The sequence below is a fragment of the Zootoca vivipara genome, chromosome 6 (genome assembly GCF_963506605.1).
Source record: "Zootoca vivipara chromosome 6, rZooViv1.1, whole genome shotgun sequence".
Taxonomy (NCBI): Eukaryota; Metazoa; Chordata; class Lepidosauria; order Squamata; family Lacertidae; genus Zootoca; species Zootoca vivipara.
The window spans coordinates 62,155,643-62,174,255 of NC_083281.1; the positions used below are offsets into that span (position 1 = coordinate 62,155,643).

General features: G+C 47.4%; 1 protein-coding gene across 1 annotated transcript in view; it reads right to left on the reverse strand.

Moving 5' to 3' along the window:
• The window catches only part of ATP2C2 (ATPase secretory pathway Ca2+ transporting 2), a 37,686-nt gene extending 25,345 nt beyond the window's left edge, over positions 1-12,341 (reverse strand). Inside the window, exons 1-4 of the mRNA XM_035117919.2 lie at positions 12,124-12,341; positions 2,542-2,652; positions 1,357-1,473; positions 113-202 (exon numbers count right to left, since the gene is read on the reverse strand). Coding sequence (XP_034973810.1) covers positions 113-202; positions 1,357-1,473; positions 2,542-2,652; positions 12,124-12,228 — 423 coding nt within the window. The 5' untranslated portion in view covers positions 12,229-12,341. The remainder of the gene's footprint in view (positions 1-112; positions 203-1,356; positions 1,474-2,541; positions 2,653-12,123) is intronic.
• Between the last annotated feature and the right edge of the window lie 6,272 nt (positions 12,342-18,613).

Below are 18,613 nucleotides of genomic sequence, written 5' to 3' on the forward strand. Positions count from 1 at the left end.
CCCCTAGAAACCTGATCCCCCCTTTCTTCTCCCCTATTCAGTACAGTTGAAAATAGTCCCTTAGTTCTGATGTCTCCAAGAATGAGGACTCCAAAGAAAACAGATCACGTACCATTGCAATACTCACGGCATCTTCGTATTCTTTAGTGACCACACTTACTAAAGCAGAGGCCAGCAGCAAAAGGATCAGGGGGTTCTTAAACTAAAGGGAAAGAAGGAGGAGAAATTCCTTTGACTGAAGTAAGGTTTGTTTGTTTTTTGCCATTCACAGTGGGAGTAAAGTTGTCACACAATTCATGCCCAGAACTAATAATCTCTGCTTGATCCAAGCAGTTTCACTTCATGCTTGAGTAAGGAACCTCAAGCCTGGGCTGAAATAGGACTCTCCAACTCTCTCTGTCTGGCCCTCAGAACTCTCCACAGGCCATACCCCTCACTGCACTGGCTTTGCACCCTCCTGGAATGCTTTTGACTGACTAGAATGACCCCTTGAACTCAGATAATGCCTCTGCCTTGTCTGTATGAAGGATAAAGGGGGATACACACCTGTGAGTAAAAACTAGCCTATTACACAAAGGTAAACTTTTACATTTTTTTGCTCCACCCACGTGTGCCTCTGGCTCCGCCCACCACTGCTCTGCAGCTCCTGGAGGAGAATGATGCAGGCCTCAGGCTGAAAAGGCTTTGTTGCCCCTGCCCTAGCATTCTGACCACTGGCATGTCCCCAGAGCATCAAAGGTGAGGGGCACTGACTTGTGGGTCAGGGGGCGGAGCTTGGATAAAAGAGACAGCAGCTGGCAGGTGGCTAAGGTAGAGCTCAGTGAATGGAGAGTGTAGCTAAGCTCCATCACTCTCCTGGGGCGGGAGGTCAGCAGGAGGGGGCGCCAGAGCCAAAGACAGGCAGAGCCAACTAATTCCAGCTTTGTCCCCATCTCCTCCCTGCTAAGTTCTTTCATGGCAATACTAAGACTAAGGAGGAGAAGTCCAATAAGCAGCAACCCGGACTGGTTATGACTGCAGGCAGGTGGAGGCAGGCCAAGGCTGCTGGGGCGGTGTCCAAAGTGCCCTAAAGAACCAGCCTCCACGGATCTGCAGGCTACATTAATCGTGTCAAACAAACGTCTGGGCTGGTTAGATTAGCATCTTGGACCATTTGAAGGGAGCTTGAGCAGGAAAACGTCCTGGTAATTGTGTGTGTATATACACACCCACTCCTATGCCAGATGTACATATTTGTTTTAAATTGAACGTTATTACTCAACATAACCCTGGAGAAAGAGACAGGGTACATACACCCAACGATCCAATGATCCACAAAACCCTTTGCCGCTAGCCACTAGCATTCCCGTTCTTTACCTGGTCTAGATATTTCTTCCACACTGGCTGCTTATTATCTATTACAAATTCATTCCAGCCATGCTTGATCCTTCGGTGAAGCACTGACACTTCAGACAGTCCCTTCTGTATATCAACCTGAAGAGACAACAGTGTATTTTAAAAAACAACATAAAGCAGGGGTGGGGAATCTTTTTAAAGTTCCCTCGGGTAATATGTTGGGGTGAGTGGGGCACCCTCTTTCTCCCTTCTTCCTCTGCCAACCACTTTCTCTCTCTTTCTCTCCAAGGTTTCACACACAAACACACACCCCTCTGCACTCTTTAAGTTCCCTCAGAGACGAGGGACATATCCAAACACATCTGCTCCATAACTAGGAAGCCCCTTACTGCTGGGAGTTGCTGGGTTCATAATACCAGCATAAAAATCTACCTATATTTAGGGGTTTGAATGTGTGGCTAGTAGGGAAGGAGAGAGCTAACAAATGTCACCTTGAACTCCTTGAAGGACAGGTGAGATATAAATGTAATACTCTACTATATATTTTGGAAAGTGGTTTGTCTGTCCATCCATCTGTCTGTCTGCTCTATAGGTTTGTTTGCCTCTCAAAGATATTGTCACCAATTTCAATACAAGGGTTCCTGATGTGGAGGCAGCAGTCACTGTTGATGTTTGGCTGCTGGCCGCCATTTTGAATCAAGATGGCAGACCGCAACAGGACTTTGCCCATTTTTGGAGTGATGGGTCCAAGCTCACAACCGACACATTATTTGCTGGTTTCTACATATTCCTGGATAGCACTGGGTGCTCCCCACTAGTAAATAACAACAACAACTCCCTTGACTTTTCCTAGTTAATTCATGCCAATTGTAAAAATAAATAAATGGGGCCAATGACTCCCATGCCGCCGCCCCCCCTCCTGCAGAAACTGTCACCTGTCTGGATGCTCTGATGCAGTTGAAACAGCAACGGCTTGTCAGAGGTCTTTTGCTGACACAGTTACCCTGAGAAGCTAAGCACGTTTGCCGACACTCTCTAACCTCATCATAGCTTTTCCAATGGCAGGCAGCATTGTGAAAATATTGTGAATATTAGATCATTTCAGGAACACATGTCAAGACAAGAGACAAGGAGATGATTCTAACTTGCACCTCTTTCTTCTGAAGTGTTTCTCAAAAGTCTCTGTTGTGGTTTTATGGCTCTTACCTGTAACATTTTTGCCAGCTCTTCTGCATGGCGTTTGCAAGCCTCTTTGGGAGGAAGGGCCGTAACCTCTTTCTCTTCTTCCACTGACTTCAGTTCAGATTCTTCTTCAGGCTACATAATGCAAATAAAATGTTAGGTGGTGAAGAAAGAGGAAGAGATGAGACTGTCTACAACCATTTAAACCAGAAATTTAAGTGGGGGAACAGTGGAAAATGGGCTCAGGCCTAGATCACACATACGTGCCTTATTGACTGGAACATCAGGTGATCCCTGGCATGTCTAAGGCTCTTCCTTCTATACTTCTTGTTGGAAGTGCCACAGCAGGTATCATCCAGTTTGTAACTTAATAGTTAATTCTGTTAGTGTTAAAGGCCACTAGCTAAGAGGCGGGCTGGTGGAAGTGTTGCTTAGCAACTAGACAGAATGCCATGATGTTTGCTGAGGTAGCATGTGCCCCGATTGACTCCGAAGGGAGTTTTTACTCTGTGTATTTGGTTGAATGTCTCCCTGCTATGTACATATGAGGCTTGAACTAAGAAAGACAAAACCTCCATTCATTTCTCCTCAAATTACACACAGTTTTTGCTCAGTAATGTGTTATCAGGACTTTTCCCTCTGTGTTCTACTCATCTTGCTTAAGTGACCATGCTAACAGTGGTGGCTCCTTTGGGCCTGGTAAGGCAGAGAGCCCCAAAGTGGGTATAGTCAGAGCCAATGATGGGCATAACAGACTAATTCTAGTTTTGTCGCCATCGTCTGCCTCCCTGCTCAGCTGTACAAGGACAAAACTGAGATTAAGGAGGAGGAAGGTGACAAGCAGTGCCAATCCCTGGGCAGGCAAGTAAGGTAAGAGGGGCAGTGCCCCATTTGCTCTAATGAACTAGCTCACACAGGAACTTATTAAGGGGGAAGAAATAGGGCAAAAGGCACACACAGTAAATCAGAGCTCTAATATGGGAGAGGGTTTGTTGCCACAGTTATAGAACTCACTGCACCAGGAGCGGGAAACCAGTGGCCCTCTGGATGTTGTTGGACTACAACTCCCATCACCCACCACCAATAATCAGGGGCAATGGGAATTGTAGTCCAGCAAGATCCGAAGGGTCATAGGTTCCCCACCCTTCTACTGTACTGTTAAGATACTGTTAATGGAAAATGTTAAAAAGGAAACAAGGCTGAGCACAGAAGAAAGAAAAATATTTCAACACCAAGGGGAAGAGGAAGAAAAGAGAAAGTGAGAGGATAGGAACAATAAAACATGATTTCCAACATCGCTTTGAGTGCCACAGTAAAAACTCTTTATAGAAAGGTCTAAAGCAAAGAAGCAAAGAAGTTTCCTACTCCAGAATTCCAGTGATTTTTATAGCTGGAAGGAGCACACACACATATGGATTGTAAAGCCGGTCTCTTTTCATTGACTTCCCAGAGGATTCTTTTTTTCTTTTTCTTTCTTTTTTGAGATTTCAGAGCACAACCTTATCAACAGGAAATAAAAGACATCCCTGTGGAGGACATGAATTGATTGCTTGGGGTGGGAAGGGAAGCAGCTTTAATCCTGGAAAGCCAGCCAAGTCTCTGCTCCACGGAGGCTTCTCAATATCTCTATTTAGTATTTCTGGACTGAAATGGTTTGCTGCCTACTGGGCAATTTTGATTAATATATATATCATTATTAAAAACACATGAGGAACTTGCTGGATCAGACCAATGGTCCATCTAGTCCAGCTTCCTGTTCCCTCAATGGCCACCCAGTTGCCTGTGGGAAACTCTCAAGCAGGTTATGAGCGCAAGAACACTCTCCCCTCCTGTGGTTTCCAGCAACTGGTATTTGAAAGCATTGCTGCCTCTGACCGTTGAGGCAGAGCACAGCCATCATTGCTAGTGGCCACTTCTAGCATCCTCCCCCTCCATGAATTTGTCTAATCCTCTTTTAAACCCATCCAAGTTGGTGGCCACCACTGCCTCTTGTGGGAGCGAGTTCCACATTTCATGCACTTATGTGAAAAGTTACTTTTAAAAAATCTGTCCAGAATCTTCCAACATTAGATTGTCTAGCGTTATAAGATTCTATGCCAAGGAGCAGAAAGTGGTTCTAGAGCAATTGTTCCATTGCCACCCAATGGAACATCGAGGAGTAGTTTATCACGAGCATTAATTTACTAATTGCCTTCTGCAAAATAGTCTCAAGATGATGTACAATTAAAACAGCGCAACAACGGCAGCCGAGTTAAAAACCACAGAAAGCGTACCTTCTATCTGTTAACAGCTGCAAAATTGTCATTGGCTCAAAATTGGAAAGCTATATTATTCTTGTCTTGGAAAGAATGGCTTAATGAAATTTGGGTCTTGGCCATAAGGCCATGAAGAAAGATAGAAGGGAATACTTCTTCACGCAGCACATAGTGAAGCAATGGAACTCACTGCCGCAGGAGGCAGCGATGGCCCCCTAAACTTTAAAAGAGGATTGGATAAATTCATGGTAGACAAGGCTATCAAAAGCTACTAGCTACGATGGCCAAAAATATAATAATAATAATAATAATAATAATAATAATAATAATAATAATATACTTTCTTATACCCGCAGGTCTCAGGGTGGCTAAAACATAAAATCACAATATGTTCTTCCTTCACTGTGCCTCTCAATACCAGTTGCTGGGAACTGAACTAGGGCAGAAGTGCTGTTGTGCTCATGTCCAACTTGCTGGTTTCCCACCATCATCTGGTTGGCCACTGTGAGAACAGGATGCTGGACTAGATGGGCCACTGGCCTGATCCAGCAGGCCCTTTTTATACAGCTGTCCAGCAGCCTCTGGAGAGCCACAGGTTACCCATCCCTGCTCTAATCTTCTGAGAAGGAAACAGGATTACTGCCCTGCGATTTTGCGATTCAAGGCAGGCACTGCCCTTAAAAAACCTCTTCTGAAGTGGTTCCAGGATAAGTGGCTTAGTTATTGTTGATGGCAAAGCAAGCCAAGCAGGCAGAAGAGCAACCTAATAAGACCAGGAAACAGAGGCAGCGAAGCTGGCATGTTTGCATTTAAATCTTGGGTCCCGGTGCCCTTTTCCAGACTTTGCCTCTTTTTTTTTTCCTTTTCCTTTTTACAAGAAAGACACGTTAAACATAGTAAAAAAAAACCAACAACCACCATGACGCTTAGCACAGGTACACCAGGAGGAAATAAAACCATTAGTTTACCCTAGCAAAGTTGGCAGGCCTGGCAGGCATTGGGTGTTTCTTACGAAACAAGAGATGTTTTAAAACGAAGTCAGGAGAACAGCTGTGTTTATTCTACCCTGCTATGAGCCTGCCTGGCAAGCAGAAAAATTGGGCGCAGTGTGCAGGAATCAGGATTCTGGAGGATCTCAAGAACTTTGGCTTGTTTGTCTTGAAAAGCAAGTCTCTAGTCCTCACAGTTTGGATATATATGAGCGTTTCCTTGAGGGATTCTCAGGACCAAGAGATGCTTATAACTTTGATTCATCTTTGGGTGGGAAACAGTGATTTCCATTGCTCCTCTCCCTTCCCCTTGCCATAGTAGGTAGCCCTGAACATATATTTTCTTTCTTTCATTCATTGCAGACTGTTATCAAAAAGAAAAAGAGGGAATATCATTTTTTCCCTCCCTCTCAAAACTCTTGAGGGGAGGGTAATAGACAGCTTTTGTTCTCAGCTCTCCCCCTGACCCAGAGGGCTCTACCTCCAGATCCCCATGCCAAAATATCTGATGTAAGCAACTGGGAAGCCTAGTAAAAAGCAGAACAACATATTCCAAATCTGCACCCTTGTTTAATTTCTATCCAGTTTATATAAAACAAAATGAAAGAACACAGAGAACTGGGGTATACAAACTATCATACAAGAATGATAACATATAGGGGGGGAAGCCCTCCTAAAATTTGAAGGATACAACATGGTATATGCCATTGCTGTCATAAACCTATACCTGAAGTATTATAGAAACAGAGGATTTTAGAAAATGGCATGGACTAGTAACTTTGTGAGAGTGCATACCAAAAGCAAGGAAATGAATGCAACATGCCCGTCCACATACTTTTGGAGATTATGCATCACATATGTGGTACATTGTTTGCCCAAGCTCTGCTGTTTTTCAGCACAAACTCTCAGCCTTTATCTCACAGTGGCCAACCATGGGAAGCCCACAAGCAAGATCTAAGCGCCAGAGCAACTCCCCCCCACCTGCAGTTCTCAGCAGTTGGCTCCCAGAGACATACTGCCACCAGCCACAGAGGTAGAAAAAAAGTCATTGTGGGGAAATGATTTACAATGAATTGAAGAAAGTATTGAAAAATACATTTTTGAAAAAAAACCAGAAGCCTTTTTACTAGGAATAATAGGGGAAGAAATCCCCAGAAAAGATGTTACCTTCTTTATGTATGCTACTACGGCAGCAAGGATCTTAATTGCGAAACACTGGAAGAAAACTGAATTACCAACTATAGAAGATTGGCAAATGAAGATGATGGACTTTATGGAACTCGCGGAACTGACAGGAAGACTCCGAGACCAAGCTGAGGAGACGGTGGAAGAAGACTGGAAGAAGTTTAAAGTGTATTTAGGGAAATATTTTGATGTATAAGAATTTGAATATCTATGGGAAACTTTTTTGCTGTTAAGGCATTAGGGAGGAAAGAAGGAGAGAGGAAAATTAGATAAATGATTTTAATTTACTTGATTGAGGTAAAGAAGATGGGATAGCTATGGAAAATACTTAAAGTAATGAGTAAGAACTGCTAAAGCCGATTTGAAAAGGAAATCAGTAAGGAGGGACCTGGGAAAGTCCCAGAAACAAGGGTTGGAAAGGTAGAAGAAAGTTAAAAGGAAGATTTATGTATTGACATGGTGTGTAATATTCTATTGTAAATATATGTTGTTTGCACTTTTGCATAAGTGCGTTATGTCTTTATATGTATAAAATCAATAAAAATATTTGAAAAGAAAAGAAAAGGAAAAAAGTCATTGTGGCTAGTAGCCATTGACTGCTTTATCCTTTTGACTGAGTGAGCACACAGGCTGGTCTCATCCTAATAATTTACGAAGAATGCAAACACTTCTTTACCATCTTCACTTTGTTCTCACAGCCTGTGAGTTATGTCCCTATTCCCATTTTACAGATGGCAAAACTGAGGCTGTGTGTGTATGTGTTTTAGAGAGAAACTCCCCTGAGACGGCATCATGCGGGCTTGGAAATACAAGCCTCCCAAGTTCTGTTCCAGCAGTTAGTGGCCACTGACTGGACTTTGCATCTCATCAACTAGGGCCAAGAGAGGGTTATTATTAAAAAAATACATGATGGTTTGGCAAGGGGAAGATTTTAATTTCTGGTACCTGTCTCAGGCGACACGCTGTTCCTATTTTGTTGTGAGCATGATTACACATGCCTTGGGTGAGCGGTTCCCAAACTGGTTTCCCAAAGACCACTTGAAAATTGCTGAGGGTCTTGGTGGACCTGCTTAATGATTTTTCTGCCCATTGTAACAACTCTAATGGGCTGTACTGGATGCTGCAGGATTCTTAATTGGCTTTTTATTGCTCCTTTTACTGCTTGGATTGCATTTTTTCATAATACGATTTGCATTCCACGGAATTCAAATTGTGGCACAATGAAATACAGCCTAAGAAATTAAAAGAGCAATAAGAAGACAAAAATCAATAGGGGTATCTAATGCCATAGACCACTGGGGGGGGGGGGCCTGGGTGATGCTGCCTGTGCATTGCTTAACCTTAATGCATTGTTGTGTTGTGTTTTCTTGATGGCTCTGCTTGCTTTGCACTTCTTGTCAATAGTCGCTTTGAGGCCTTTAAGCAGGCACCCCCAAACTCAGCCCTCCAGATGTCTTGGGACTACAATTCTCATCATCCCTGACCACTGATCCTGTTAGCTAGGGATGATGGGAGTTGTAGTCCCAAAACATATGGAGGGCATAACTGCCAAGTTATCCCTTTTTTAAAGGGATATTCCATTATGCTGAATAGGCTTCCTCGCGAGAAAAGGGAAAACTTGGCAGCTATGATGGAGGGCCAAGTTTGGGGATGCCTGCCTTTAAGTGACCCCAGCTATGAGATATTAAAGGTAAAGGTAAAGGGACCCCTGACCATTAGGTCCAGTCGTGACCGACTCTGGGGTTGCGCGCTCATCTCGCATTATTGGCCGAGGGAGCCGGCGTATAGCTTCCAGGTCATGTGCCCAGCATGACAAAGCCGCTTCTGGCAAACCAGAGCAGCACATGGAAACGCCGTTTACCTTCCCGCTGTAGCGGTTCCTATTTATCTACTTGCATTTTGAGGTGCTTTTGAACTGCTAGGTTGGCAGGAGCTGGGACCAAGCAACGGGAGCTCACCCCGTCACAGGGATTCGAACCGCCGACCTTCTGATCAGCAAGCCCTAGGCTCAGTGGTTTAACCACAGCGCCACCTGGGTCATATTCACCTAATATGAGATAATATAATATTCACCTCATATTCACCTAATATGAGATATTAGGTAAAGGTAAAGGACCCCTGGATGGTTAAGTCCAGTCAAAGGCAGCTATTGGGTTGCGGCGCTCATCTCACTTTCAGGCCGAGGGAGCCGGCGTTTGTCCACAGACAGTTTTCGGGATCATGTGGCCAGCATGACTAAAGTGCTACTGGCACAGAGGACCGTGATGAGTGCCAGTGTACACGGAAATGCCGTTTACCTTCCTGTTGCAGCGATAACTGTCTATCTACTTGCACTGGCATGCTTTCAAACTGCTAGGTTGGCAGGAGGTGGGACAGAGCAATGGGAGCCCACCCCGTCGCAGGGATTCGAACCGCCAACCTTCTGATCAGCAAGCCCAAGAGGCTCGGTGGTTTAGACCACAGCGCCACCTGATGAGATATTAAAATCATTCTGTTTGGTGCTTGGTGGGGGAGGAAGCTCTCTGCAGCGGCTCCTTCTCTGGTGCATATGTGTGTGGGTGGGTGGGTGGGTGCATGTGTGTGTGTGTGTGTGTGTGTGTGTGTGTGTGTGTGTATACAAGAGAGTATGTGGGAGTGAATTTCCTGCAATTGGCTGGAGTTGGGATAGGGACCTTGAGGTGCCTTTCAATGCTACAGCACTGCAGTTCTATGAGATGTTGCTTTGGTACTTGCAAATTGTTGTAAACCCCATAGACTTAGAGAATCTTTAGAATGGCAAGTATAGCATAAATCAGGGATTTGCAACCTGAGGTTCGCATTCCCTTCTGGCCACATGCAGGTAGTGGGTGTAGCCAAATACAAAAGTGGGTGGAGCAACAGATGTAAATGTTGCCTTGGTAACCATAGGCTAGGTTCTATGCACACTCTCATGCCCCTCCTTGTCTTCCATCCAGGCAAGCAAGAGGTGTTCTGAGAGTTCAAAGACACTTTCCAGCCAGGCAAAAACATTCAAGGATGGTGCAAAGCAAGGCCGGTGGGGGATGTTGCCTGGTGGAAGAGGGTGTGGCTCTTGCACTGGGAAAGAATGCTGCCTCTAACTGGGGGTTCTTGGGCATTCTCAAATACAGCTTGCTTCTTCAGCAAACTCAGAGGGTTGCCTCTTCAGCAGGATATTAAACTTCTGGCGCAGTCTTCTTGCAATTCTAAAAATGCTACAGGGATTTTAGGAAGAGCTCTGAGGACCAGCTTAGAGAGGCATTTGGCCTGAAGTTTAAGATGGGGGCCTGAGGTTCCCCATTTTGTATAAATCTTCCAAAGAAATGGATTCCTCACCACCAGTAAAATAATAAGGGGAATAGTATATCCCTTGAATTTTCAGCACCCTTCTTTTCCCAGGTCCCTAGACTTTAAATAACTGAGCTGAGGGAGGGAGAGTTCCAATGCTAGCACAACACTCCTGTTCCAAGTGTCCCTTTAACTGCCTGCTGGGATAGAAAATATGGGCGAAGGTATTTGTTCTGTAAAAGCTGTTCTGTCAGATCCACTGGGAGATTAAGCATTCTTAAGAAGCATAAACTGTTACTACTAGCACACCCTCCTGCACGATCCAGGCCAGGCTGTCGCAAGGGAAAGGAATACAAAAAATTGTAGCTGGGATAGGGGAGTCTTGAGCTCAGGGATTAACCCTTAACTGGAGAACTGAGCAGAAGTGCAGAATCTTCAAGTGCCCTTGGCTCTTATCCGTAAAGTGTCTGGTGGGAGGCAGATTGATGAGGCTGAACATACATTTAAAGCACACCACTTTGTCCAAAGAATCTTGGGAACTGTAGTATACCCCTCACAGGATATACTGTTCCCAGCACTCTTAGTAAATCACAGTTCCCAGAGTTCTTTTTAGGGGGAGATCATACGCTTTAAAAGAATGGTATGTATGTGGCCAAATACATGTTGCAATGGAGCAGGTAAGAGACTGAGTTGAAAATTGGGAAGTGTCCAGTTTGAATCCCACCTTGGCCATGAGCTCCCAAGGAGCCTTAAGGCAAATCTCTCTCTCCCCTACCCCACCCTTTCCACTTTCTCAGTCCCAGTCCCCCCACCTGCAATATAGGTCGAGATAATAAATACTGATTTACATTGCAGCACACTTTGCCGATCAACTCCCAGCAAATGCTGCCTTGCAGGGTTGGCGTACGGAGGGCATCTAGGCCAAGTGTGTGAAGCACCTTAAACACTTGAAAGTGCATTGCAAGAGTTAAGTGCTTCTTTTAAAAAAATATTACTGAAGTTTTGCACAATGCAAGAAAGCAGGAAAGGAAGGCAGGAATAGCCACCCCTTGAGCTATGTCTGCAAGGAAACTTGGAAAGTCCACAGAAGCATTTTTAAAGGTGGATAAAGGTCTCTAAGCACAAATCCTATGGCACAGGTGTGCATATGCTAATTTATATTTAAAGACAACGTGGCTGACCATGGCCATTAATGTCAGTGGGTCTACTCCGAGCATGATACAACCCTTGAAATTGGGTGCAACCTTTTCTCCCCACCCCAGCCTCTGTGTTTTTATCCTCTTTTTAAGCCACCTGGAAACTGATTTTTGTATTGGGCAACCATTATCACTCAATAAATACTAAGCGTGTATAGAGTGACACCTTTGGCTATGTGAAAATTGGGAAAGAGCCGTAGCGCAGTGGTGGAGCATCTGCTTTGCATGCAGAAGGTCCCGGGTTCAATTCCTGACATCTCCATGTAGGGCTTGGAGAGATCCCCTGCCTAAAATCATTGGGAGCGCCTGCAAGTCAGTGCTGACAATACTGAGCTAGATGAAGCCATGGGTCTGGCTCTGTACAGAGCAGCTTGCTCTGTAAGACGGGGAGCAGTGTCCTCAGCAAACAGCAAAGTGCAACCAGCAAAGTAAAAAAGTAAAGGGAAGGGAAAGGGGGGGAGGTTTTAAAGCTTTTTAAAAGAGAGAGAGAAAAGGGGCAAGGGATTCCAAAAGTTAGGACCACCACTTAACAGCACTCGATTACCATTCTGTATCTGGAGATGGCCCAAGGGACCTGCCAGAGTGACAGGCCCACCCTCCGCAAGTGGAGCTACAGGGCTTGTTCGGGAGAAACATTGTTCCAAGGCAGTGACATTCCCGAGGAGCAACAACACACATTCCCCGCCACCGCTTTACCTCTTCTTCTGGTTCTTTGCTGCCCACCGGCTGGTATTTCCGGCTCATGCATAGCGGGGAGGCACCTTTCCGGAAGATCAAGGAGAACAAGTGCTTTGCCCCCATCTTAGCTGGGGCAGGCGGCGAAGGAAAGCGGCAGCTAGCAAAGGACCTGCTGCTGCGGCTGCCGCTTTGCTGTGTGTTTCCTGGCCAAGCCTCACATTCCCTCGCAAGCCAAGGATGGAGCCAAGGAAAGCTGATCGGTGGGTGTTACCTGATGCCGACAAGGTGACGCCCCGCCCGCTTGCTCAGAACAGGTGCCTGGGAGAGGCTAAATTCCTGACTTAAGGCCTACTCATAGCAGTTGTAGACCTGGATGAGTCGGTTGTTAGGTGCTGTGGCCTTCGCCTGTGTCCAGGAAAAGACAGCTGGTTTTAAAAAAATAAAATATTTGCATTTAGGAACACAGGAAGCTGCCTTTGGTCTATCTAGCTCAGTATGTTCTCCAAGGAACATTCCTAACCTTACCTGAAGATGCCAGGGATTGAATCTGGGACCTTCTGCATGCAAAGCAGATGCTCTGTCATTGAGCTACTGATAACCCAAAAGCTGCTGACAGCCCAAAAGCTGTTTTTCTTAGTTTCTCATTTTTCCAACCTTAAATTCACTTCTCCAGATTTCCACATCAGTTTGCAATCTATTTGGGGGGTGGGGTGGGGGAAAGTCTTCATGAAAATTAATCTGCATTTGGGTACAAATTCCTCCCAATATATACACATTTGTGTGCAATTTTGACGAATATGCACATTTTTGCCTAATATTTACATTTCCCCCAATCCAATGCATTTTGGTATGTTAGTTTCACTAACACCTGTGTTTTTATGTACACTTTGCCTAGCAGATGCATTTTGTACACTTCACTTGGCTGGAGAACTGCCCTGCAAAATTCAGAGAAGTGCGGACTCCAAAGAGCAGCCCTGGTTTGTTTCCCACATCATTTAGGGAAATGAGAGTTAGGTAAGTTCACCTTTTAATGCGAAATTAATCAAATTTCAACCCCCATCCCTGCAGGTGATGTCAAAGACCTGCACCTGTGCCTGTAGAGATCCACTGCCAGTTAGTGTAGGCAATTGAGAACCAGAGTAAGATAGTGGTTACAGCTTCAGACTAGGGCGTGGGAGACCAGTGTTCAAATTCTGACTCAGCCATGAAGCTCACTGGGTGACCTTGAGCCAGTCAACACCTCTCAGAGTTATTGTGAGGATTAAATGAGGAGGAGAACCATGTCACCTTGAGCTCCTTGGAGGAAAATGTAGAATATAAATGCACTTAATGAATAAGACGTCTTCCTGTTTTGCTTGAGGGAGGTACAGGCACCATAACTTACATTTTCTTAAGTCTGTTGTTGCACAAGCGGAATGAATATCTGAAGGGATGTCATGCAGTTGATGGAACAGACATGGTCACTATTGCTCTGGAGGGCAGGACTAGAACTGCTAGCCACGATGGCTATGCTCTGCCTCCACAGTCAAAAGCAATAAAGCTTCTTAATTCTCATTGCTGGAAACTGCTGGAGAAACCTGTTCTTGTGCTCAGGGTTTCCTACCGGCATCTGGCTAGCCACTGCGAGAACAGGATGCTGGACTAGGTGGGTCATTGGCCTGATCCAGCAGGATCTTTTTATGCTGTTATGTCAAAGTGATGGGTAGAAATTCCAGGGAAGCAGATTTTGGCTGCACAGAGAGGCTCCTCAAGGCTTAGAGCTGTTCAGCAAGGTGACAGACCTCCTAGGGAAGTGGCGCCAGTAGAGGCAGTGAGGGGCATGGTGGAGGAACTTCCACAGTAATAGTAATAAATAATAATAATAATAATAATAATAATAATAATAATAATAATAATAATAATTTATTATTTATACCCCGCCCATCTGGCTGGGTTTCCCCAGCCACTCTGGGCGGCTTCCAACAGAAAAATGAAATAAAATAATCTATTAAACATTAAAAGCCTCCCTAAACAGGGCTGCCTTCAGATGTCTTCTAAAAATCTGGTAGCTGTTTTTCTCTTTGACATCTGATGGCAGGGCGTTCCACAGGGCAGGCGCCACCACCGAGAAGGCCCTCTGCCTGGTTCCCTGCAACTTGGCTTCTCTCAACAAGGGAACCGCCAGAAGGCCCTCAGTACTGGACCTCAGTGTCTGGGCAGAACAATGGGGGGGAGACGCTCCTTCAGGTATACTGGACCGAGGCCATTTAGTAAGGAAGGCTTGGGGAAATGCCAAAACCTGTGTTTAATTGTAATGTATTTGCACTTTGGTTCATGCTCTTAAATGTGCTGTGAGTCACTTAAGAGACCTTTTTGCGTAACAAGTGGCTAGCACTTTAAAAAAGCAATTGTAATGATTTTTAGTCAAATTGAGTGATGCAGCATGGTTGCTGTTATGTACTGAGCTGAATCCTAGAACAATAGGATTCAGAATCAGCGGGAGCTACCCAATCCAACTCCAGGTGGAAGTGAATCCGCAACCTGATTGGCCTGCTGGAGCAGCCAATCAGGCGGCTGGCAGAAGTGAATCTGCTACCTGATTGGCCTGTAGGAGCAGCCAATCAGGCTGCAGGCAGAAGTCAATCCACAATATAATTGGCCCTCAGGTGTAGCCCTGAAGTAGCCAATCACGCAAGGCCCATTGTGTAAATAATGTATATAAGCAGATGGTTTTGGGAAAAGAGCCATTCGTCTTCTCTTCTCCTCCTTGATGACTATGAGCTGAATAAAGAGCATGAAATTCACTCTCGACTCCGAGTATATTTCACTGGCGACGAGGATGGGATTCTGCTGAGCTGACCGCCACCACGCACTGCACCGCAGCACCGCCACCTGCTGCACCGCTGCATCGCACCGTGCATCCAGGCTTCAGCTCCAGGACCCAAGGAACCCAGAATGGCAACCGACAGCAGCTTCTCACCATTCAAACCAGCATCAGGAGACTGGGAAGGGTACGCCGCCCGTTTCAACTTCCTCCTGCAAGCGAAAGAAGTCACCAACGATGCCATGAAGAGGGCGACATTCTTCAGCGTCTGTGGAGAGGAGACGTTTGAAATCGCCCGGGCTCTCCTTGCACCTAGAGATGTCGCTACCGTCTCTTACAAAACAATAATGGAATGGCTGAAGGAGCACTTCTCACCACAGCCCTCGGTGGTAGCTTGCCGAAATGCCTTCTACGCAAAGCGGCAAGCCCCGGGGGAAACCATAACTGGGTTTGTGACCTCCCTCCGCCAAGCCGCCCGGTTATGCAACTTCTCAGAATTGGAGAACATGCTTCGTGACCGCCTCGTCGGTGGCCTGAGGGACGAGATGTTGCAACGACGCCTCTACGCCAAAAAAGACCTCACGTTCCAGATTGCTCTGGAGGAAGCCCTGGCAACCGAAGCCGCCGAGAGGTCAACGCAAGAGGCACGACCGGCCCCGCCATCCCAACCGAGGGTCTACCACGAAGACCTCACCGATGAATCCGAATCTGACAGGGAGGAAGTACACCGAGTACAGCGGCGCACTCAAGCAGCACACACACCACAGCAGCCTCGACGAGAAGGAGGGAACTGTGCAAGCTGCGGGGAGAACCACGAGAGGAGGACCTGTCGTTTCCGCAACGCAGAGTGCAGGCAGTGCAGAAAATTGGGACACATCGCCCGGGTGTGTCGGGCTCGACTCACCCGTCGACAAGCATCAGATGACCGACCCAGGAGCCCCAGGTCACACGGCACCATGCACCAAGGCAACTCAACGGAGATCACGGACTACCAGGTATTCCAGTTGCCCCATCCCAGCACAGAGAAAATTTATATAGAGGTACAGATAGAGGGAGCCCCATGCCGCATGGAGCTGGACACGGGTTCAACTCTATCCATAATCTCGGCCCGAACATTAAGGGAACTGTGCCCTAATGGGGGTCCCAAACTAAGGCCGGCCCCATTCACCCTCCGGGACTTCCAGAAACGTAAGGTCCCTACTATGGGGGTGGGGACCTTCAGGGTGCAATATCGAGGGCGAAAGCAACAATTGGACTTGCTGGTAGTTAAGGGCCCCTACGTTAGCTTACTGGGACTGGCATGGTTTGGACCTCTGGGGCTAGCCGTTACCGGGGTGAACCGCACTAGCTTACAAGTGGACGTGGACGCCATATGCAAAGAGTTTCCAGGGGTTTTCGATGGGGCATTGGGACGATATACAGGACCCCCCATTGCCCTACAGCTAGACCCCGCTGTACGACCCATCAGACACAAGGCCCGCCGGGTCCCGTTCGCCCTGAAACCCCGCATAGACGAGGAATTGGACCGGCTCGTGGAGCAAGGAGTGCTGGAGCCGGTGCCCAACGCCCCCTGGGAAACTCCAATTGTCACACCCGTCAAGCCTAACGGTTCGGTCCACATCTGTGCAGACTACAAATGCACCATAAACAAGGCTCTCACGGCCCCATGCGACGCCTCTCCCTATGGCATCGGCGCTGTCCTGGGACACCAACTCCCGGATGGAAGAGAGGTGCCGGTGGCATACTTCTCCCAGACGCTTGCTGCAGCCGAACGAAACTACTCACAGATTGACAAGGAGGGTCTGGCAATCGTGAAGGGCGTAAAAAAATTCCATGATTTCTTGTACGGGCGGCCCTTTACCATAGTGACTGACCACAAGCCGTTGCTTGGCCTGTTTGCCCCTGAGAAGCAGACCCCCCAAGTGTTGTCTCCACGTGTCCTCAGGTGGTCAATTTTCCTTGCCGGCTACCAGTATGCACTAATCCACCGCCCTGGGAAGGCGATGGGCCACGCAGACGCCCTCAGCAGGCTACCACTACCAGAAACAGGCCCCGACCCAGCGCCTGCACAAGAGGTTATGACCCTGGAGCTGCTTCCCGACCGACCCATTCAGGCACAAGAAGTTGCGCACCATTCCACAAAAGATAGGGTCATCTCCCGGGTCCTGGACTGGGTGTGGCGAGGATGGCCCAGCAGCAGCCCCGGGCCAGAATTCGCTGGCTACACAAACCGCAAACATGAACTGTCGGCCCACAAGGGGTGCCTGTTATGGGGAAGCAGGGTTGTTGTTCCCCAGCCCCTCCGCAAAAGGGTCCTCACAGCCCTACACGAGACACACCCAGGGGTAGTGAGGATGAAGGCCCTTGCCAGGAGTTATGTGTGGTGGCCGGGGATTGACAGAGAGATAGAGGCCTGGGTCCAACACTGCCAGACCTGCCAAGAATCCCGCCCGGATCCCCCAAGGGCCCCAGTCCAGCCCTGGGAGTCCGCCCGACATCCATGGTCACGCTTGCATGTGGACTTCGCTGGCCCCTTCCAGGAAAAAACATTCTTCATAGTGGTGGATTCCTACACCAAATGGCTGGAGGTCGCACTGGTACCATCCACTTCTACAGCGGCAGCCATCCGGGTACTACGTAAGCTGTTTGCGACCCACGGGCTCCCTGACACCCTCGTCTCGGACAATGGAACCGCATTCACGTCAGAGGAGTTCCAGACCTTCACAGCGCAGAACGCCATCCGCCACATCCGCTCAGCACCATTCCACCCTGCCACCAATGGCCAAGCGGAGCGCATGGTGCGGACCACCAAGGACAGCCTCCGCCGCATGACACAAGGGGACTGGGAATACCGCCTTGCCACATTTCTTCTAGCACAGCACAACACCCCAGGCCACAACGCACACGGAGGCGGCCAGCAGACCTTGGGGACTACGAATGCAACTTCCCGGGCAGGACTGGAACTTAGAGGGGAGGGGTGTTATGTACTGAGCTGAATCCTAGAACAATAGGATTCAGAATCAGCGGGAGCTACCCAATCCAACTCCAGGTGGAAGTGAATCCGCAACCTGATTGGCCTGCTGGAGCAGCCAATCAGGCGGCTGGCAGAAGTGAATCTGCTACCTGATTGGCCTGTAGGAGCAGCCAATCAGGCTGCAGGCAGAAGTCAATCCACAATATAATTGGCCCTCAGGTGTAGCCCTGAAGTAGCCAATCACGCAAGGCCCATTGTGTAAATAATGTATATAAGCAGATGGTTTTGGGAAAAGAGCCATTCGTCTTCTCTTCTCCTCCTTGATGACTATGAGCTGAATAAAGAGCATGAAATTCACTCTCGACTCCGAGTATATTTCAGTTGCATTCCTAGCTAGAAATCCTAGCAAGATGCCCCAAGAAGTGGCCAAGTTTATGTCTGGGGGAAAAGGGTTTCCCCCCTCTGGGCAGGGAAGAGATGAGTATCTGTGGCGAGAGAGTCATTCCATAGAACGATGCGACAGCACAGTTGGCATGCAGCAGAACAGGCCATGACATATCCTGCCAAAAGGTTTCAGTGGAAAACTTTATCTAGCTTTGATCCAGCCTCTCTCTTTCCTCAGAACAATAGGAAACTGCCTTCATACTGAGTCAGGTGTATTGTCTACACACTGACTGGCTGCAGCCCTCCAGGACTTCAAGCAGGGAGTCCCTCCAGGCCCAACCTGTACA